The 22495-nt window shown below is 39.1% G+C and overlaps 1 protein-coding gene across 1 annotated transcript in view; it reads left to right on the forward strand.

Moving 5' to 3' along the window:
• STX18 (syntaxin 18) overlaps nucleotides 1–19838 on the forward strand; it is a 44608-nt gene extending 24770 nt beyond the window's left edge. The window contains exons 2-11 of the mRNA XM_054391563.1: nucleotides 450–517; nucleotides 3348–3463; nucleotides 4527–4604; nucleotides 4707–4773; nucleotides 7233–7348; nucleotides 12308–12396; nucleotides 17005–17063; nucleotides 17760–17829; nucleotides 18349–18429; nucleotides 19741–19838. Of these exons, the coding sequence (XP_054247538.1) occupies nucleotides 450–517; nucleotides 3348–3463; nucleotides 4527–4604; nucleotides 4707–4773; nucleotides 7233–7348; nucleotides 12308–12396; nucleotides 17005–17063; nucleotides 17760–17829; nucleotides 18349–18429; nucleotides 19741–19836 (840 nt within the window). The 3' untranslated portion in view covers nucleotides 19837–19838. The remainder of the gene's footprint in view (nucleotides 1–449; nucleotides 518–3347; nucleotides 3464–4526; nucleotides 4605–4706; nucleotides 4774–7232; nucleotides 7349–12307; nucleotides 12397–17004; nucleotides 17064–17759; nucleotides 17830–18348; nucleotides 18430–19740) is intronic.
• Nucleotides 19839–22495: the final 2657 nt, after the last annotated feature.

The raw sequence follows: 22495 nt of genomic DNA on the forward strand, positions 1-22495 counted from the left end.
TCCCCCCCGAGTGAACCACATTTATTTTTATTGTAAACGAAACCAACTATTGTTTTGTCAAATTCCTTGCATGCTTTTTACCACTGAATTATTAATGAATATTTAAGAATATGCTTTAGAAAGATTCCCCTTGCCCCCTCCCCTCTGAAAATATATACCACTAATGTATATATTTCTCCCCCTCCTCTTCCCCTCCATCATGTTTCCTTCAAGACCTGCCAAGGAAGTCATCCTGGCAGTCATCTCATTTCCATAGCCAATTAGACTAGATTTCTGAAGTTCCTTCATTTTCTGAAATAAGCAGCATCCTAGGCTACACCAAAAATTGTTCTATAATTAGAATCATAACATTTTACAAATTCATGTGTGAAGTATGGAATATTGAGCTTTAAAGGATAAAAATAATCAGTTATGTGACTGAAGTTTAATTTTGATTTCTATTCATTTAGATTTCTCATATTGGAAAGCTGAAAGATTTTCTTCTGCAACACAGAAAGGATTACATTAATGCTTACAGGTAACTGCATTGTGTTTTAAATGTTTGTTTTCAGATTCATAAAGTGAACTGCTCAAAAATCTATAGGCATAATGACTAAAACCAAAACACAGATGATGGGATGAACTCTTCTTAAAGATGCCAATGAACTTCTACGAAGTGAAGTTTCCACTTCGATGCCATCAAGTTGTTTTTGAGATGACTAAGGTGGGTGGATTGTGGCAATGCCCTTTGGAGGTTCCCTCCAACCCAACCCATTCTATGTCCAAATGAAACAGTGTAGCTTTCCATTTTAAAGGATCCTCTGAAACCTCCCAATGTCCTGTGCTGTGTTTCTCTAGTCCCTCAACTGCAGTATTGCATGGGGAGAGGCAGCCCTGTCTTGTAACTCTGGCTGAAGCTAAGCTGGTGCTGCAGTCATGCTAGAGGAAGTGCAATCCTAAGTGATAGTGGGTTGAAGACAGAGGCTCAAGGCAGTTTAAATCCTTTCTGCAAAAGGCTTCAGAAGTGTTACCCAGATAGATATCCACCCCCCAGGAGAAGATAATAGAAATGGATGAGCCATCTGCTGATCTGTAGGCTTGCTCCATACTGGAGGGGCAGTCTGAGAAACAAGTCATAGGCCTGAAAGGCTATGTCACAATAACAGCAATGCTATCCAGTCAGTAGTATCAAAAATTTGCACCTAAGTAACTTACCAGAGGAATTCTGGCGCCTTTCTTTGTCTCCCAGTATTTTGTTGTTTCACCAAGATTTTTGGCGTGTTTTTTTTAAGTGTAAGGCCCTGAGAACTATCTGTAGTCCATGCCAGTGAAAATGAAGCTTGGAGCTATGGGTGGCAATTCTGTCTGCAAGGAGTGTGAGGAGCTGCTTTTCAAGCAGTGAGCAGAAGTAGTGTGCAGCTGTATGTTACAACTAGCTCTCTGCTTTTCAATTCCTCTTGGAATGGATCATAAACAACACTAGGTGGAGCTCCCAATTTAATACAGAAATAACTGAGTTTACTGTGTGAAAGCTTCATGTGAATGCGCAGGCTGAGAAATTAAATTACTGCAGTAAAAGTAAACAGTCAATAGTAGGTAAATTTTGGGTACTTCTTGTATTTTATTAACAGTATTGTGCAAAAAAAAATTTAAAAGAGTAAAAATATGGTTTCTAAAAGTATTTAATGTTCCATAAACTTTCTTTTAAACAGTCATCACAGTTAATTCTCAGTGATACTTTTTTTTTTTAACCTCCCCACACCCCAGTTATTAACTAAGGAGAGAAAAAAAAAGAAGTAATTTCCTTTATTAAACCATAAAATAATCCTCCAGGTCTTATCTGTGATTGCAGTCGACCCTGTCCTTAATGGTGAAACTTGAAATAGATAAGACTGTCAAATTCTCTACTAGGTTGCTTGTGCTGTTTCACTTTGTGGATGCAAAGTGGATCATAGACAGCACCCATGCTGTCAGTCTTAGCAAATGCCTCACTTGTTCAAGTCAGCAGTTTTAATAACTTTTCAGTGCCTAAGCTATGAGTAGAATCTTAAAACAATTTAATATTAAAAGGTTGTGCTGGAATTTAGGTGGGAGGTTTAATTTTGTTCATGAAATTTAACCGCTTTATATTTTGTCAGTCCTTCTAATGGTGAAATTCAGCTTTTGAGTTAACAAGTCAAGTTATTGTAAGCCTTTTCAAACTTCATAATGTGTTATATCCAGGCCCTTAATTGCTTCTTTGACCTTACTTTTGTAGGCTATAAATTCTTTAATAATGGAGTTTTTATTTTTGGCATACATAAAATATCCTGCTACAGAGAGGATGTCTTTAATTCATTTTTAGAGGAAGTTCTTTAGCAATGAGAAAGACAACTAGAAGAAGGGTTAATTGAAACTAAGGCCCTGACCCATTTTACCAAACTTTAAATATTTCGCTGACATACCTAAAGTGAGTCCAAGCAGCTGAAGAATTAGTAATTGCTTATTCACCTTCTTTCTTCTTGGTATGACTGTTAGCTCTGGAATAGTTTAATGGCAAAACTCATGAAACCAGTGATGCAGTGGTCTGCCCTTGCTGACTTACAGGCCATTGCACGTTTGTCCTCTCGTGTTTACCTGGATTCATTTGCTTTCTCTTTCACCTTGATTTTCAGCTTTTTGGTTTGCATCTTGCCTGTTTTATCCTGCCTACCATGTTTCTCTCCTCGGGATAGAACTTCTGAAAGCTTTAACTGTACCAGAGATGTGGTTTCATCTTCTACTGACAGCAGGAGTTAGGATGGAAAAAAAGGTTGAAACTGGTCTGTTGAAAGACTTATTTACAGAGGTGCACATGCAGAAGCTCCTCTTTCAATCCTCTCTCCAGGTGTATGGTTATTTCTTGTCATTTGGCTTGAAATTTGGGGGCTGTATCGGTAATAATAGTGAAAACTTGGAAAAAGAATGAATAATGAAAACACTGAGCTAGGAGCAAAGACTATGAGTGACTCATTATTGGTTACACTTACTAAGAGAGGGAATAATAACTTTATGTAGCAGTGCTTTTACTTAACATCTTAAAGAATACGAACTTAAATAATTTAAATTATTTTCATACCGAGGATTAAATATATTTTCTAGTTGTACATTGTTCTTCTCTGTTAGGTATTTGATTATGCTCAAGATGATAGCATATATTGATTTATGTAAATCTTTTACCAGTCAAAAGTTTTAAAATACAAGTTAGCAGTGATGGGCTTTGTACTTTTTACTTCTTTTTCTTTGGAAACCAGTGTTACAGAAAAGCTTCTGTGGAGAAGGTCTAAAATGTGTACTTGCAGATTTTTATGTTGGGGGTTTCTTAAGTGACAGTTTGTTTTGTTTCTCAGCCATATTATGTCTGAGTATGTGAGGATGACAGATACAGAGCGTGACCAGATAGATCAAGATGCTCAGATATTTATGAGGACATGTGCTGACGCCATTCATCAGTTGAGAACAGAAGGTAAATTGAGCAGCTCTTAAATGCTTTTTCTTACTTAGTGATTTTGATTGATAAAGGTTTACTATTGATAAAATCTAATGTAATATTGAACATTGGATGGTGAATCTGGAAAGCTTTTGGAAAGAGAAAACTCATTGCCTTTTTGTTTGCATCTATGTAATCCCTTTGGCTGATTAGTACTGTACTTAACCTTCTTTGATGTTAGTGGAAGGAGAAGGCAGAGCGTAACATTTTGTTTAAATACAGCAATTAGCAAGTAAAAAAAAGATAGACTTAAATATTTGCTACTTAAACAGTAATTCAGGACTGGGCACAGAGGCTCACTCCTTTAAATGGTTGCCTCTTTCTAACTTGCCCACCTGTAAGGTATTACAAATATGATCTTTCCAACTTTGCATAATTATAACTTTAACAGAACCATGGTAAAGGAACAGTGGTTTTGAGAACTTGAGTGTGGGATCATACCCTTACCACACCGTATCTTACATCAGCTGTAGAGAAAGCTTCTGCTTTCAGGTTGACTGGCTCTATGTGTGTGTACCAAAGATTTTAATCAGCTTTGAAAAGCTATCTAAACATAGTTGCAGCATTATTTAGAATCACTGAAAGTCATGCATGCATAGGAGCTACATAGTATCAAAATAAGAAATGTGAATACATGTGAGTTAAAAGAAAGCTTGCCACAGTAACTCCCAAAGATTTCCACATAGTATATATACTGTTCAATATTTTAAGCAAGCTAAATCTCTTGCTCTGTTTTACTGTGCTTAGCTTGGTGATGTCTGTTCTTGTTTAGACATTTAGTTGACATAACATGACTCAGTGGGATGTATAACAAATCAATAACATAAATACTGTATGACACGAGTTGTTTTCAGCTTATGGTTTGTTGTGATGATTTGGTGTTGTACGGAACCTATATTTAAATGTGGCTATGTTTAAAATATATAACATCTATAAAATGGCAATAGGCTCTGGAATTTAACTTGCATATCAACTGAAAATGCAAAATTTGTGCAGCTGAGTAAAAAGCTTGTGTAATGTATTTCTTTTTGTATTTCAGCACACAAGGGTGTCCAATCCACTCAGGTAAAGGAGCATAGAACAGCTGTCTTGGACTTCATTGAAGATTACTTAAAAAGTACTTAGTGCTTATTGAATGGTTAAAAATGACTGATTGTATATTCCAAGAAAGAAATCATGCTCTTCTCACCTGAATTGTGTTTCTTGCTGTCCTGAACAGGAGTGTGTAAGCTGTATTCTGAACAAAGAGCCATCCGCGTTAAGCGAGTGATAGATAAGAAGAGACTGTGAGTAGTGGCAAAAGCCCAGCTGAACTGTGCCTTTCCTTGTAGAACATTCAAAAAATTATTCATGTTTAGATTCTAAGGAGATACTTTTAATGGAAACCTGTAGTTGGATGAGCAGCTTCTCCTGTCAGCAGGTGCATTCCAGGGCTCTTTTAAACTTCTGGCATGTGAAATTACTCCTGTACGTGGCAGAATGCCAATACAGTGCTGTACTTCTCATTTTTTTAAATCACCAAATCAGGAAATTGTGGGTTAATAAACCTACTAGGCTTCTACAAGTGCAACCAAATATTTTTGTGTGTCCCACTAAGTAATATTCTGCAGAAAATAATTAGAATGAAATCCTGCATATTGGTGATATGTCTCAAAGAAATATCTCCCATGTGAAATCCAGGTTCAGGATTTTTCAGACTGAATAGTTAAAACAGCTCAACTTGATGTACTCTAAACATGGAGCAGTGAAAGAGCTATTTCAGAAGTTAGAGTACCACTTATACAGAGCAATGAGGCATTAAACAATCACCCAGAAGATGCAGTCCTTTTATAGGATACTAGAGGATACCTCTGCCTCTTTCTGTGGATGTAAGAGTTAGAAAACAGATGTTGACCAGGTGGACTCTCTGTGGATTGCAGATGTGATCTAATGGCTAAATTGTCAATTAAATGAAAATGCAATTTAAGTAAATCACGGTGCATAAACAAATCTTATGATGATTTGAAGAGAAATGGTCTTTTTTATATGCCTTCACCTAGCTGATGCATAATTTCCCTGAGGATTTCAGCAGACACTGGATGTGTGAATAAGATGATGTTCCATCACCTCAATGAACTCAGCATTCTTTCAGTAGTGCAGCTCAGGCATTTTGTTCATTTTAATTGAAAACTTTGTACATTAGCATACTCTGAAAAGTGAGCACAACAGAGAATGAAGGAATGCATTTCTTTAAAAGTAAATTAACCCTAGTGCAGCTCTTCTTTATTGTAATTCAGTCAACTTAAAATGTTCCTATCAGAGAATACTGAAAGGTTTGCAGTAGAATTGTACTTCTTCACATTTCTTTCTGTTTAGATAAACATCCTAAGCTCGTCTACAAGTTGCTTGTTACAATTTTCTTATATAAGTTGCCTTTATGTATCAATTCACATGTTCTGATTAAAAAGTTCTGCCAGTTGCAAAAGGGCTAGTTACCCAGAATGGAAAACTGAGAAATAGAAACACAAGCAGCTTTTTTCTGTAAAGGTTCTTGGTTGTGATTCAGGTTTCATGTTTATTGATATTCAAAACTGCATTTCATTGCAATTTAAAACTTTTTTCCATTACATTATCTTCTGAATTATGCATGCAATTATTCAAATCAATCTGATACTTTTATTATCTGGGGAAGTGGTGTTTTATTAGTATCAGAACTATTATTTGAATTGCATGGAGATCCAGATAAATCTTTTTTTCCCCCCTCATTATTAGGCAAATTTGGGACTTCAGAGGGAGGAGATGAGAGAAGAAGAGTTCTTATTTTGTAAAATCACTAAAAGCCCAGTACTTGCAGATTTTTTACAACTAAGAAAGGTTCCCTCTTATTCTTTTTTTCTTGTTTAAATTACATAGTCACTCGATGATGACTAATTCATTATATTCTGTTTTTCTCAGAATCTTCTAATTATGGGCTAGAATTTAGACACAATATAAAGAAGGAAAGGAACACAAAATGCAACACCTTCTGTTAGGCAGCAGGGGAAGATTGCAGATCATAATGAGATTAACTGTTGATTATATTTAAGAGAGGAGGAAGCGATGAAGGAGATCCAGCACATTGCTTATTTTTCGTATTGTTCTTTAGCTTCTTTAACAGTCTAATTTCTGGGCATTTAACTCTGTCATGAAGCAGTTGCAGAATTCATTTTAGAAAAAGAAACCACAGAACTTTACTGGGAAAAAAATGTTGCCATTGTAAACTTTTTCTGGTGGCACAGTGAAACGTACTTGACAGGTACTCAATATCATCTCTGAATATGCTTCTCATCTTTTGCATTGCATTAGTATTAAAATTACACAACAGGGATTTAAATGTAGTAGGTATCAAGTGGTGGAGTATATGTAGTAGTGGTGTTGGCTAGTGGTGCTAGAAAGAATTTTCAGTATGACCAAAACATTCATTTGGGTTTTTTAAAACACATGTGTTGTAATACTCTGGGTTTTTGAAGGGGAGTTTAATTCAGTATCTCTGGTTTTGTGCAATAGAGTTCTCCTCAGCTCTGAACATGGCATCTGTTTTGTTCAGGAATGCTATCCATGCTTTCTTGGCCTTTGTAGTAAAATGTCAGTGAAAGTACATTTTGTGTCTTGACTGGGAAATCCTTAACGTGAAGTTAGCAAAAGTTACCAAGAAGTTAACTGGTTGTTCTCATGTTAGCCAAATTCAACTGTGTACCATCAGTTAATGTAAACCACCTGCTTCTAGGTCCAGACTTGAACCTGAGCAGAGCAACGTGTCCAAAACCCCTTTTTCTCCTGATAAACCTTCACAGAATCCTTTGGATGATTCTGAAGAAAAGCTTTCTGCTGAGGAGAACAAAGGTAAGAATAAAACACGTTCTGTGGCAAGGCCTGTCAGTTCAGTAGCATTTTCTTCACGGTACAAGGGACTGTTCTTGTGACTTGCACCTTTTCTATTTTCATCTTGCCTGAGTTGTCAGGCTTTTGTGAAGTACATTGTGAGACTGAGGAAGCAAAATCTCAAAACTTCTTCACTTGCTTATTTCAACCAGCTAAAAAAGTCTTATGCCAGCTAAAAAAGTCTTACACCTTGCTGTATTCGTCATCCTCTCCATGAACTCTGTGTGAACTCTGTCCTTTGAAAGTATTTTTATCAATGTCCATCAGCTTGCATATCTGCTGAGATCTGATTTTTCCACGTTCCTTTTATTCCTGTCAAGGAGTTGGAAAGTAGTTCAACAGCTTTCTGGGAACATTTTCTAGTTTGCAGCTAAGCACAGATGCCCTGAGTTGCACAATTCTACAGGCAGAATGTGCTCGTAGAGGGAATGGCCAGATCCATTCCACTGGTTTTGTGGATGGTGTTCTCCACAGCATTGAATTGCCCCACTGGAAGGACTGCATCTCATCTTTCAGTGGGCAAGGTATCCAGAAATCCAGAGAAGTATCTCTGCCCCTGGGGTCATTTCAGCTGGTGCTGTTCTTGGCAGGACTTGGCAAACATTGCTTCTGATTCCTTGTTGCCTTGCTTTTGAGGCTGGGGCATTTAAGTGCCTTCTCTTAGCTCTTTCAGTCTGTCCTGGGACATGTCTTCTGGCAGAACTTGGTTGCAGAGTGCCTTTCACTCTAATACCACTCTGCAGATGTCGAGTTTCATACCCAAAGAGAAATCTTTTCTTGTCATTCTGGAGCTGCTTTCCCTGGCTTGAGTTCTCCTGCTGGAGAGTCCAAAGTACTCTGTGATGTAGTGTGACATTTTTGATTGGGGTTTTGGTGTGTGAGAGAAACAAACTCATCAAGACAGAAAAAATTCACTGCATGGCCACATTAGTCTGATAATTGGTTATTGTTTCTTTGGTGATTTTTACTGAAAGAGTAAAGTTCCTCTGGCTGGTGGCTCTAGGGCCATGGATTCATGTGAAGTGGGTACTCCATTTCTAGATGAAGTCTCTAATGCTGAATTACCTCACAGCATTCTCAGGGTTTCATGTTCTGATGTGGCACTGCTTATCTTCGTAACCAGTTTGTACTTCTGCAGCCCTATCAGGATGCTTTTTTTTCCCCTGACACTGAATTTGTTGTAAGTAAAGGATTTGATGATGTGTCATTTCTAGTGCTTACTACATTTTTACAGTAGCCAACACAGACGAGTTTCACCTTCACACGTTATCAGTGTTTTGCAGCTGTGAGCTGGTGCCAGCAGAGAAGCAGCAGTAGTAGCATCTTCACTGCCCTGTGCTCCTGCCTCTTTACTGATGTCTCTGATGTCTCTGCAATCTCTGAAAGCCTGTGCTCCCACCATATAGTGTCATGACAGTTTTCAGCTCCAAAAGTCTGTGATACACCATGGAAAATGCTGTTCTTTGGTTGCCTTGGACACACCTCACCATTGCAATAAACAGAAGTTAAGCTTTGTTTATTGCACTTTACTTGTGTTTCCTCCATTTTTCAGGTTTATTGGTTTATGCTTTAATTTTTTAATAAGAAAGTAGGGGGCCTGTCACATAAGTGACACTGATGCAATACTTATAAGAGATTGCTGACTAGTCTTTGAGAAAACCATGATACTTGTGTATCACAATAAATCTATCTGAAACAGTTTGTAAACGCACACAGCCTGTGATTCCTCACATAGGGGCAAGTGTTGGTTGCTGCTGCTTTTAGAAATCAGCCTTGTGACTTGGCTGGTAGGTGGTTGTCAGAGCATGGAAATAGCAAGAACAAGATGACTAGGAAACAAGAAGTTCACTTTAAATCTTACAGCCTTTAATTTTTTTTCCCAAGTAACTTTTCAAATATTTAAGAAACTGGAGAAATTGCCATGTTTAGAAATAAACTCTTTAATCCTCAGGATGTTGGTGGTTTAGAGAATAGTAATCATTTGTATTGTATGTGTGAATTAACCATCCTCAGCATCCCTGGGGCCCGTGTGTGTGTTAAATATCTCAGCTGTAAAGTTAGTTCTTCTGATATCAGCTTGTGGTCCTAGTGGTAATTTGAATGTTATGATGAGCAGCTGAAGGTTTTGCTTGGTGTGCTTAAGCACAACTTGGGTTTTGTCTGTTTCCTTGGCAGAAACCAAATAAAATGTGGTTACTTTTGTTTGGAGGCAAAGCACCTGCTTACATTAAATTATGCTGGACATGTCTCATGGTAGGAAATTAGTCTGTCTGGCGACTGCTTTTATATGCTGACAGTGTTTATTTACATATTACAAATTTGACATTTAGTTTATGGAAATAAATGTAAACAGTGAGTAGCTTTTGAACTGGTCCACAAGCTTAGCAGCTGTGTCCTTTCAGCATGGAAAATGGTTCAGAGGAATTCATCATTACTTTGTATCTCCATCATGCCTCAACTACTTGTCTTTCTGCACAAGAAATGTACTTTGGCTTTTGCTGGATGGTTTGTAGAAAAGTTTTAATGTTGGCTCCATGGAAGCTGCAGAACAACTTTCTCAATACCCAGAACCATACCACAGTGACAGGAGGAACTCTGGGGAGATAGGTGTGTTTCTCACTTACCTCTTACCATGAGTGCATTTGCTTATTAACAGTCATGTTGGATACAGCTGCTGCGGTTTTGACCATGCCTGGAAGTAATTGGCTCCTCTGGGGTAAACCAGGAATATATTTTTCTCTTTCTTTTTTTTTTTTTTTGTCTCTGTAAACTAATTATCTTCTTTTCTTTGAATCCAGTAAATAATGAATTATCATTTGGCTACAATGTGAATACCTTGATTACCTAAACAAGTAAATTCTGTGTTTCTGCGAAACAGACTTGAAATACTGATGATACCCCTTGGAAAACAAAGTGAATCCCTTCTACCTTTAGAGATATTCTTGGATTTATTTCTTATTACTTGTAAGATAGAACAAATCTATTTTTGGTGTTGGTTTTTGGCTGTGGCTTTTGCTTGTTTGTGATTTTTTTTTTTTTTAATTAACTCTATTCCTTATCCACATCCTTAATTTCTAAGATTGTCGTTGTACATCCTGGTTTGGTTGTTGGAAAGCACAAGAATACACTTTTATAATGTTTTCACAAATATTATAGTGAAGGAGAAAGAGGAAAGCTTCTTCTAATGCATTTCATGTGTTTGTTTATAAATAGGACTACTTTCAGAGGCTTCCCAAGACAAGTCAGTAGCTGATTGTTGATGCATCAGTGCTGCTTATGCAATTGGAAAGCATTAGGTTTGAAGGTTATAACAAAACAAATGAAAATACTTTAAAATGCATGAAGAAAAAATAGCATAAATGGGAAGTTTGAAGTCTATGAAAAAGTAAAACCAAAACCTTTCTGTACTTTAATTTGTAAACTGCATCTGGTAAGTCAAAGCAGGTTCAGCTTTGATCCATTGTGGGGTGGTGCAAATCTGTCTTCTGGGTTTTGTGAAAATGTCATAGCTTGTGGGAAGGGGAGGCCTCAGGAGAGCAGTCTTGTTGTTAGGATGTGAAACACTGATGCTGGAACAGCTTCAGAAGCAGTAGGTTCCTGTAGCATGGTTTCTTTTCTTTCCCATTCTAATTTTTAGTCTATAATCAGAAGTATATAATTAAGCCTAAAAATAAATCTTCCAGAAGGGAATATCCCAGAAATAGCCCTTCAAGATCTTTTATGCCCAGCTCCTGCTAAGATTTATGCAGATGATTAGCTTTAATCAAAGGGAAGTACATCAGAAATCGTTGAAGCAGCCATGATGAGTAAGGGTTATTTTGTGGGATCAGATCTAATTCCTGTGACTCGCAGGGAGACCCCTTAGCCAGCATGCTGCAGGATTTGCACTCTGGTAAGCAGCGCGAACTGTGTGAGACAATCACAGATCCACAGATTGCATCAGGTTGGAAGGCACCCTCAAAGCCCATCCTGTCCAACCCCCTCTGCAGTTGGCTGGGACACCTCCAACTAGATCAGGCTGCCCACGGCCTCATCAAATCTGATCTTGAAATGTCTCCAGGGACAGGGCATCAACCACATCCCTGGGCATCAACCAATCCCTGTTCCACTATCTTGCCACTCTCATTGTGAAGAACTTCCTGATGTCCAATCTGAATCAACCCTGCTCCAGTTTCAAACCATTGCCCCTCGTCCTATCACTACAAGCCCTTCTAAAGAGTCCTTCCCCAGCCTTCCTGTAGGTCCCCCTCAGATACTGAAATGTAGTTATTGGGTCTCTCCCCAGAGCATTCTCTTCTCCACACTGAACAACCCAGTTCTCTTAGCCTGTCTTTATAGGAAAGGTGCTCAAGTCCTCTGATCATCTCTGTGGCCTTCTCTGGACCCACTCCAACAGGTCTTATGTGCCTTTTGTATTGGGGTCCCATAGGTGGACACAGTACTTCAGGTGAGGTCTCACTAGAGCAGAGTAGAGTGGCCTAAAGTGTGAACTTTGCTCAAAATGTATTTGAGATTCTGGTTTGACTTTTTGGAATGAGGAGCTGCTGGTTCTGTTGAGTCTCACTGGAAGATAATAGTTTGCCTATAGACTTTTTTCCTGTTAAAAGACAAATGCTACAGTATTGTGCCCCAAACACATCCTAGAGCATTGTGAGTTGTTTTACATCCTTCCCTGTCAATATCTTATTGAAAGTCCTCGTAGTTCAGAGTTAAACATGCTACTAACAAGAGTTCAACTTTTAGCCCAGTTTAGAAGTTAAAGGTTATTGGTAGAATGTTGTGCTGTAAATACAGGGTGAATCTCAGCTCATGCCAAATGAGATGTAACTATTTTGTCAGCATTTAAAATGGATGAAAATTATTTTCACTTTGCTCTTTAGTGTCCTGCATTACCTCAAGTGCTTGGTGGTTCTTTTCCAGACAGGAATTTGCCTGATGCCCAGAGTAACCTTGGGATATGGGGGGATGGCAAAGGTGAGGATGAGCTGTCCCCTGAAGAAATACAAATGGTAAGTAGATCGTGTGTCTTACTGTCCATTTTGTTACATCTCCTGCTGTATTCTTGTGTTAAAAAAGGGCAGATCTTCCCAAATTCATTTTCAGCTTTTATGTAGAATAATGCCATATCAAGATACACCTTTTGCACATGACTTCTTGGTTCTTCTAGCAGCTGCTAACATTTTAACTTGCTACAAAATACTTACATGGAGCTGTGAAATTGGTAGCAACTATTTTTCAACAATTGAAAATGGAATTGTTTTTAAAATTATTATTTGCATTTTTAGTCAGGAAACAACAGAAGTCATCAGCAAAAGCATTATGAAACTTCTGAAAGGCTAAAGTGTTGGCTGTGTTATACTTGGACTATTTCTAGAATGTACCTTAAATAGTTGTACTCCTGAAGAAAAACTATGAAGTTATACTTTTTTGTTCCTCTCTATCTTGATTATCCAGATCAGATTGGTTTACTACAAGGAAGAGCTACAACTTCTGTGTCACAACAGAATCTCATGAATTTTAAGTTTTCTGCATTTCCCTGTTACCAGCACATTTATTTCAATCCAATTCTGCAGGCAGTTGAACTCATCTAATACAAAATTTCGGATGTAGTCATGATTGCTGACAACCTGTCTGTCAGACCTTGGCATATTCCTGAAATCTGTCCTTTTGAACACGGCTCAAAATTATTCCATAACCTAAATTAGCTGCCTTTTGTATAAAGAAAGAAAAACTGATTTGTAACTAGGCAGCAGTTGTGCAGTTTTCCAAATGGTGAGCTTTTACTGAGGCACAGGGCTGCTGCAGCATGCATATGTGAAGTTTCCTTGGCAGTCATCAGAGATGTTCCCAAACATGATTTGCATCACTCTTCCCATCAGGAATGAGTAAGTTGCACATAATTAGGGTATGGTTTGTCAAAGAGAAAAGGTTCTGTAGAAGCTGCTTTTGATGCTCTCATGCTGTTATTGAGTACCAGTGCCTGCTTTCTGTGTCTTTTTAAAGAGAATTCTTTACATACTGTGTCTAAACACAGAAGACTGAAAACATTAGTAGCCCTCTTGCTCCAAGCACCAGAGCAGGAGGAAGCAAGCATCAGAGGTGATGGCTCTGAGAGGACTTACTAATAACCTGACTACTGAATGTTGGATTGCTTTTGGTAGGCCTTCCACTGTACATCCCTTGTCATGGTACTCTGGGAATGAATAAATATTTTTCTTTACCATGAAATCCTTTTTACTTTTTCAAATAAGGCCCTAGATACCTCATGACTCAGATAAGTTGCTGAAGTCTGTGAGGAAATAATTTGAGTATTTGACCGTGGATTGCTTTTTTCATTGCTCACGTGAACTCTTCACACTGACTTGGTGCTTTTAATGTAGGAATCAAAGGCTCTTTACAGGCACCTAATAAACCCTCACAGCTCTAGTGAATTTATTCAAAGGACAGTTTATTATTTCTCCTTTGCATTATATTTCTGTTAGAGAGAAGGCAATTTCTTCCTTTTGAACACTTGATTTGTGAAGCGTGGACCAACTGCATTTAAGTTAGTCAGAAAATCCTGCAGCTCTTAGAACAGGATAGAATACAGTGTAGAAAGTGCTGGCTTGGTTTTAAATTGGAATGTGTTGTCAGATCATACTTGATATTTCTCAGTCATGGTTCTGTGATCCTTCCTGTGGGGAAAATAATGACTCAAAGCCCTATCGCATTGTTACAGCAGCAATTGCTATCAGTGATTTGCCCACAGGAGAGAGCTTTACATTGTTCAAAATGGTTGCAGGCAATTGTATGATTTGCACAATAAACTTCAGTTTAGAACCCCGAGTACAGGTATATTAATGGGTTTTATAGTTATTGTGAGCAGATGTCTTGTGGTTGCATTGAGTGGGAAAAAATCTGGCTGTGCTCTTTTAAGTTGTGAAAATATCTCATTTTCCCTTTACCTCGGTTTTTGGTCTCATATTCGAGTACAGGAGATATGACTGATCTCATGGGATAGCATAAAAGAAGTGATTCTTTCTTGCATGCAGTAGATTTTTAGATGCATCTTAAGCAGTTTGTCACTTCATGCCATACTTTGGTAACAGAATATTTCACTGTCAGAAAAAAGCCTGCTTCAGTAAGCCACAAATCACTGAGCTGTGCTGATTGCTGGAGTTTATGTTCCCATCATGTAAATCCCTCTGTGACACACTGCTCTGTGCTGTGTTCTGTGCTCTAACCTTTGGTTCAGCTGACTGTTTTAGCACAATCTTAGTACTGTCTGTACCATCATTTCAAACCGCAGAGCTCAGTTAGCAGTTTGAAAGCAATCTGTGCCAGTGCAGGGCTTTAAATATCAAAGGGGTTTTGTAAAGAATACTTTCTCAAGTGGATTTGTGCTATTTGTAAGGGATTAAAATCATTCACTGTTTCTTTATTGAAAATTTGCCTTCTAAATTAGTTATGGTCTCAGTTTTACTAAGGCAGCAAAATAGGGAATTTTTGCAGTTGAGTATTTGTGCAGAAATACTTATCCTTGCAGAAGTCAGAAAAACAATTAACTGCTGGCTGGCCCCATTTAGCCACCTAGGGACCAGCCAGTCGACTCAGGACTAAACCTCGTGGCTCTGTTTCATTTCTCTCTTCCTTGGCTTTGTTCGGAGGTGATTCCGCTAAAAGCAGAGATGTACAATGGATGAATGTAAAGGAGTGCAGTGATGGAACACCTTTAACCACCTGCCACTGTGAAGTAGCACTAGTCCATGGTAGTTGAGCAAATGCTCTGCTCTGTAGGAGGAGACACTACAGACAGCAGCAAAAGCTTTGCGACATGCTTTTATTTAACAAAACCATAGTCTTTAGGGGTGGAAATCAGAAAGACTTCAGGGAGCGGTGCAGTATGTTCTTTTGTTCCTCTTCTACCTATGGGGCTAAGCGCTTTCCCCAAGGCCTCTACCCTGCAGTGGAGGTGACTGTGCCTGACAGCCCTCCTCTTCATCTGTGATCTTGGACCCTCTGGAGTCCTTTAAGCAAGGAGAGAAAGCTGTTCTTGCCAACCAGCTAGGCAATGAACAAAAAGAAATTTGTATTTTAAAATAAATAAAAAATAACTTTTCATTGTTATTCATGACATAGATCACCAATGTCAGAAGACTGAACCTTGTCCTGTGAGATTCACTGTTCCCCCTCTTGAAGCATACCTGTCATTTCACACTCACTGCCAAATGGAACCCACAAATTTGTGGTTACCATTCCCCCCCTCAGTCATGCAGGCTGACATTTAATTTACTGTTGGCAGAGAGTCAGGTACTGTTCCTCTGAGATCCTGATGGGCCTGATGAAAAATGTTACAGCAGAAGAGTGGGGGACAGCAGCGATGGAGTAGGGTGTGATAATGGAGGGGATGTGGGTGAAGGGTGGGAAGGGTGGCTGCCTTTTGTCTTCTTGCCTTTCTGTGATGGTCTGTGGTTCAGCTCCTGATCCACTCTCTCTTAAGCCAGCCCTCTCACCCGCTCTTGGGGTGGGATTCAGTTTAATAATCTAGCAGAAAGCTCAAGAGGACAAAGTGGTTAGTTAGCCAAGATGTCAGAGTGTGAAATCAGATGAGCAGCAGCACTTGCTTAGGACTCTATTTGGGGAGAGAGAGGAGCAGGACAAACTCCTCAGTGGTTGCACTGGATCTCTCTCACCTCACCCTGAGTAAAACACACATTGTTTCTTCTGTCTTGGTATTCTGAAAGTACTTGGTGTGCCACTCTGGATCATTTGCAGAGATGCATGCAGCAGCATCTGAAGCAATGTGCATAAGGAGTTGCACAGGTTCTGTAAGGAAGATCTCAAAAGCCCTGGGATAATGACCCTGGTGGCATGATTGGGGCAGGGTGAGGATCACAGTGGTGAGCTGATCACCAAATGTGGCAGCACAGTTACTGTGCTTTGGCTGTGCAGATTTTGTTTCAGCAAATTGTACGTGCTGCATGATCACTCCTCCTGTGGTGAATCCCAAATGGTCTGCCCATCAAGTCAAAGCCTTTTTTCCTTTATAAAGTCGTCTGTTTGTGCTTGTATTTGACAATGCAGTGCCAGAAGTGTATGTAACTGTGTCACTGATTACTTACAAGTTTTAAATGGAAGCAGTCTGCTGGAACAACTAAAGCCAGTGCATTTGTGAAGTATGAAGAAAGAGAGATAAAAATATTTCATATTGCAGCAGAATGTAAAAGCTCTTTACTTCATGCCATGGGCAGCAAATGAATAATATGAAGGACAGTGCAAAGAGGCGACAGGGAGAATCATACTTTTGCAAGCATGAAAGCTTTCCTCACTCCAATTTCTCAGATAATAAAAGGCAGTTTTCCCCTACTGCAAAGTAACTGGAGCAAAATCTTGGCATTATTTTGGGGTTTGTTTCCTTAATGGAAGACTGACAAGTGTTGCAGTGATTGGCTGCAAATTAGCAATTTGTGTTGTTCATGCAGGCCAGGACTGGTAACTCTTGGAAGATCTTTCCAGTTGAGACACACTGGAGATAGATTGCAAGGAAGGGTGGAAGTTTGTTGATTAAGGGGTGGAGGGACTGAAGAAAGCTCCCTGCAGCTGAGCATGTGAACTCATGTGTGATTTCCTTCTTCCAGTTTGAACAGGAGAACCAGAGGCTCGTTGGTGAAATGAACAGTCTCTTTGATGAAGTCAGGTATGGTTTAGTGTTCCTTGACAGAGGGCTGCGCACACCAGTCCTGTAACACAGGCAGCTCCTCCCTGGGCATTTGCTGCAGGACACCTGACTTTGTGAACTGTAGTGCTGTGCTAGAAGGAGGGACAAATAGGAGCGTGCAGGAAACAAACTCTGCAAGCTTACACATCGTGCTGCCCCATGGGAATGGCTCCAAGTGCCACACAGGCTACCTCTAGTAGCACTGGTTCCATTTGGGATGCCTGCACTCTGCCTTGCTTAGCTAAGTTGCAGAAGATGAAGATTTCCATTCATACCCTGTTGTCCTCTGCATGCATGGACAGCAGTGGGGAGGTGCAGTCACAGACCCCCCATGCAGAGACCAGGCAAGGTGAATTCCACACTTCATAGTAGCATAAAAAAACAATTCACTACTAAGGGTCCAACATGGATTCTGTTACGCTAGACAAAAAACAGAAAGTAGGTGCAGCTCTAGCACCTCACTGGGGGGCCTTTCCCAGAGCTTCACTGCAGGCTGGTTGTTTTCCAGCCAGGAATGGTTCAGAGCATTGATCCCAGGCCATTGCTGCCTAGCAGACTGCTGACACAACAGGCCTGCTGTTTGAACAGCCCCTATACTGGGCTGGAGAACCTGGGTCTGCAGAAGCAAGAAATGTTGCACTAGTTTCTAATGGAGTGTTTTTCTTCTTCGCCAAGACAAATTGAAGGAAAAGTGGTGGAAATCTCCAGGTTACAAGAGATATTCACTGAAAAAGTCTTGCAGCAGGTCAGTGTAATTTAATACTACTGCAGGTGGAAGACTTTCTTGGGGGTGTTTTGGCTGCATGCAGGATGTAAACATAGTAACAAACCTTTTGACTTCAATGTGAAGGAAAAGGTATTTCTGTTCATCTTTCAAATGCAAAATCAAGACATTTACTGTTGTTACTTATTAATATATACTGGGAATGGAATGTTCTCTCTGCCTCAGAATTAGTGTCCTGTTACATGTGTTATTTAATAGCATCTGTCCTGGAAATGGTGGCACCTCTTCCAAAAGAGCTGGCAAAAGTTAGGTTAGATTTGATCTGAGATAAATCAGACACTTCCTCTTGATTGTGGTGGTCTCCCTGCAGGCTCATAGAATCACAGGTAAAGAAATTACAACTTGATTGCCTCTGAACCTTTGCATCACTGAAACTAAGATGTTAACACCAGCTTTTATGGGTTCTGCTTGTCCTTCAACTCCTTGGAAGTACATTTTCCTAGCATTCATCACTGTTTCTCAATTTCATGTTTTTAACAGGAAACTGATATTGACAATATCCATCAACTAGTTGTGGGTGCAACAGAGAATATCAAAGAAGGCAACGAAGACATACGAGAGGTGATGAGTTTTAAGTTGTGTTTTAAACTCAGGTGTTTGTCTTTCAGTTTTACCCAAGTTCTGCTTAAAACAGCAGGGTTGAGCTTAGCCCAGTATGGGTGGGGGCTGTGCTAGGGTGTCAGGAGGTGGTGGTGGTAAAACTGCACACAGGTTGGCTGAGGTTCTCCAGTCAGCACTTGCTGTTTTGCCACCATGACTGAACAGCCATACACTCTGCAAAAATCCTCTGCATTTGAAACCTGAAGGTCACTTGTTAGGTATTTAAGCACCTGTGAAGCTGATTTAAAAACAAAAGAAAACTGCAGAGTAGGAATAAAAGGCAGTGCTGAAATTGCTGAAACTGGAGCGAAATGCTGAGCATTAGCAGAAGAGTCTCTTTACCATGCTGAATGCTTCTTACCTGCTCCTAGTCAACAATCTATCCCATTGTCTTACTAATTAGAGTGAAATGATGTTTTGGGAACTCAGATTTCAGTAAAACCAGAGTTCTAAATTAAGCTATTTGAATAAACAGCTCAGGGTTGTTTTTTATTTTCTCTTTCCTGAAAGCTCACAGAATATGGAACTTGAGGATGAATTATTTGGTGCTCAGCTCTCCCAAGAAATGCATCAGACATGGCAGGAAGGTTTTTGCTTCATTTTTCACATTTGTAGGTAGACCAAAGTTTCCTAAACCACATTGAGAAATAGGAAAGAAAGGTGATAAATACAAAACTGTCCTTCACATTCATGTTTGTATCACCCAAAAAAAAAAAAAATCTATTCCATGTGTAACTATGAAAAATGAGAGAAAACCAGGCCTCTGCTATATGCAAGTCTCAGTTTTGGGCAGGAGAATCCAAGGACAAAGCTTGGTCCTTGCTTCCAGACTGAAATACTGACAGTGCTCTATCAGGCTCTAGGAGGAGCTGTCAGGTTTTGGGGTTGGGTTTTTTCCTAGTCAGGTGCTGTTTATTAAAATGACAAATTCTTTCTGATCACAGAATTTCAATTTTGAAACTTAAAAATAACTTTTAAGGCTGTACGTTTTGCCATAGTTATTGATGATTTATTTTTATTTTGGGGGGGTCTTGGACCTTTTTTTTATTTTTAATTTAAATGACCAATTTTAAGATGTTGAAAGAAACTTTAGTGTGATAAATCTAAAGTAGTAAGGCTGACCTGACTTCTAGTCACCTGAAATTAAGGGTAAGTTTTGTTCTTCTATGGGAGGGAAGAGTGAGACCACTCATGGTCACCCTGGGATGCCATTGTTGAAGTTCTACTGTGTGTTTGGTGGTGGTGGTAATGGAAATAACTTTTTCTTTACAGGCAATCAAAAACAATGCTGGCTTTAGAGTATGGATCCTCTTCTTCCTTGTGATGTGTTCATTTTCCTTGCTTTTCCTGGACTGGTATGATAATTAATTAAAAAGAAAGATTATCTACTTTGTAGAACTTCTGCCATTTTTTTCAGTGGGGTGGGGTTCAGGGGCCTTCCTCTCTAGCTCATGCCTTTGTTATTCATGCTGCCATGATGGGATTTTTCCCAATAAATACAGCAGTGTATCTGTCCAGTAGTGCAGAGGGATCTGGGAGCATCCATTTGAAACCCCTTCACCAAACATAAAGCCAGACCTAATCCTGCAAATAACACAGAAACCTTTGAAAGAGCTGGGAGGAGAGCTACAAGCTGGAGCACAGCTGTCATGGTTTCAGCATCCTCACTCACGGCTCTGTGATGTTTAATGTCCAGCTCCCAGCGTGCAGACCCGATCAAGAGAAAACTGCTGCTGTGCAGAAGCAGCTACGCTGTCTCAGGCTTTTATTTAGTCACACCACTTGAGTACACAGTGATCATTTTGCACATGTATGATCTCTACTTCTAATCCTTTCAAACTACTCGAGCTGGAGACCAGGTTGATTTCATAGCGATAATAATGGTAAGAAGCCAACTGAAGAGCTTTACTTGTAGGTGAAGAGAGAGAATACAACACAGACTGTGCAGTGAAACATGGAAACAAAGCCAAAGGATAGACAACATTAATGGCAAACTCTTCCAAGTACTAAAATTAGGAGCAATTTGTTTACTTAAAAAGTATTAAAACCAACTAGATCAGAATCAATAAACTGCCCCCTGCTAATTTAGGGGAAGAAAAAGGGGGTTGATTTCAAGAAGCATCAGCAATCTGTTTCTCTTAGATCATAAAGCTTAGTATTTTTTAATGTTTATTGTTACGAGAGACAGAAATAAGTTGTTTCTTGTCAGTATTTACTTGTGCATTAAAGTTTTTATTGTCCTAAATTTAAGGGGAAGAGAGTATCATGAATCATTTCTATGTAGGACAGCCTTGGGGAAAACAGATCTTTCCCTCTTGTAAAATCTGAATGTCCTCTGTAAATATCTCGATACAAAAATGTGTTTTGCTATGTCTCTTCTGCAATGTACATTTCTATACCTTACTTGCAACCAGCAGCCACAGCCTTATTCTTTACTCTGCATGGAGTGAAAATGTCAAAAGTTACATGGGACTTAAAGTCTTTTGTCTCTTGGAGGCTACAAACAGGGTAGGGTTTGACTGTCTCAGCATAAGCTTGAAAATTTGAAGGGCAAAGAATTTTGGCACATAATTTATTGCTTTTTATGCATTCCACAGACCATGACTTACTAAAAGCTTTTTCCAGCTCTATTCTGTAACACACACTTCATACCTAATCCAGAGAATTAAGTACTAATGGTTATTTTTACTGGAGTGGGAAGGAAGATTGATAAAGCAGTTCTACTGGAGAAAAATAAAAGTAGAGCTGACCATGTTTGCTTGACCATGTCTGTTCTTGAGGAACAGCCCAAACTGATGTTTTCCCTTCAGTTTTGTAGCCTCTACCACATAAAAGAACTTTTGACATGTCCACTCCCCATTGTGACATTCAAGTTACATGAACAAAAAGGTGACATGCTTGCCCAGATGCTTCACACACTTTTGTCTGTTAAATTAATAAGATGTCATTTTTGTAATATATATTTAAGATTTATAATAAAAATGAAAACATGGTTTCACACAAAGAATAGGTTAAGTCTGTAATTACAATGGAACTTTAACGTGCATCCACAACAGTACCTTTCTTCTACAGCTTTTTCTCCTCCCAGGCCGTACACACACAGTTCTACTCTTCACTCTGTAACCAGCCAGGTGTGTTACACCAGTGGTTCACTTAACGATGCTCTGTGGTTTAAAAAGTATCAAACTGCAAACCATACATAAACTGGAAGATCTAATTAATAAAAAAGGCAAATTATTAACAAAGCAAGAGAGAATTTTGACACACTACTCCCTCATTTGTATCCAACATATGACATAGTGGACTACAGCTACTGTGAATAGGCTTTCTGCCTCCTAAGTATGGTTGGAAGATGTCAGCGTTCATTAGAACATCCCTAACTGTCTATTATTTTTACACTACCATCAACACCCACCACTACAACTGCCTGTGTTTTCCATAATGCCTATCTAGCTTGTGGTTCAGTGCACATCCTTACCAAGATGCTAAAGCCACAGTGGAAATGCAGTTAAATTCTGTTGACAGCAATAATAAAACATTGAGCATGCCTTGTTGCAGAGAACTTCATTATCACTTACAAAGAAACAGCAGTAAAGAAAAGGTAAGAAAAATGCTACCTGACAGCTTCTTTCTCCATACAAGTCATTACATTATGCCCTTGACATCCATGCTGACTACCATTCTTGCTTGAGCCAAAATGAAACATTAAATACAGCTTTCAGCTAAAGAAGAGATCACTCTAGTTATGGCTGGGATGTTTCAGTTTGCAAAATGACAAAGAATTTTAAAAAGTTAATAAAGTCATCAGTTAGGACAACAAACCACATGATTTCTCTAAGGTCCTGAAAATCCAGTGAAGAAATCTGTCAGTACCCAATAAACTGCAAGAACATATCTAACATTGGTTTTTAACATTGAAAATGGTGTCAAAGCTCTACGACAATGCTGATATGCACCTTGGTTTACACCCATGAATGTTTGTTCTGCAGCACTTTTTTTGTTTTGTTTTGTTTTTGCAAAGCAGTAT

The sequence above is a fragment of the Indicator indicator genome, chromosome 23 (assembly GCF_027791375.1).
Source record: "Indicator indicator isolate 239-I01 chromosome 23, UM_Iind_1.1, whole genome shotgun sequence".
Lineage (NCBI taxonomy): Eukaryota > Metazoa > Chordata > Aves > Piciformes > Indicatoridae > Indicator > Indicator indicator.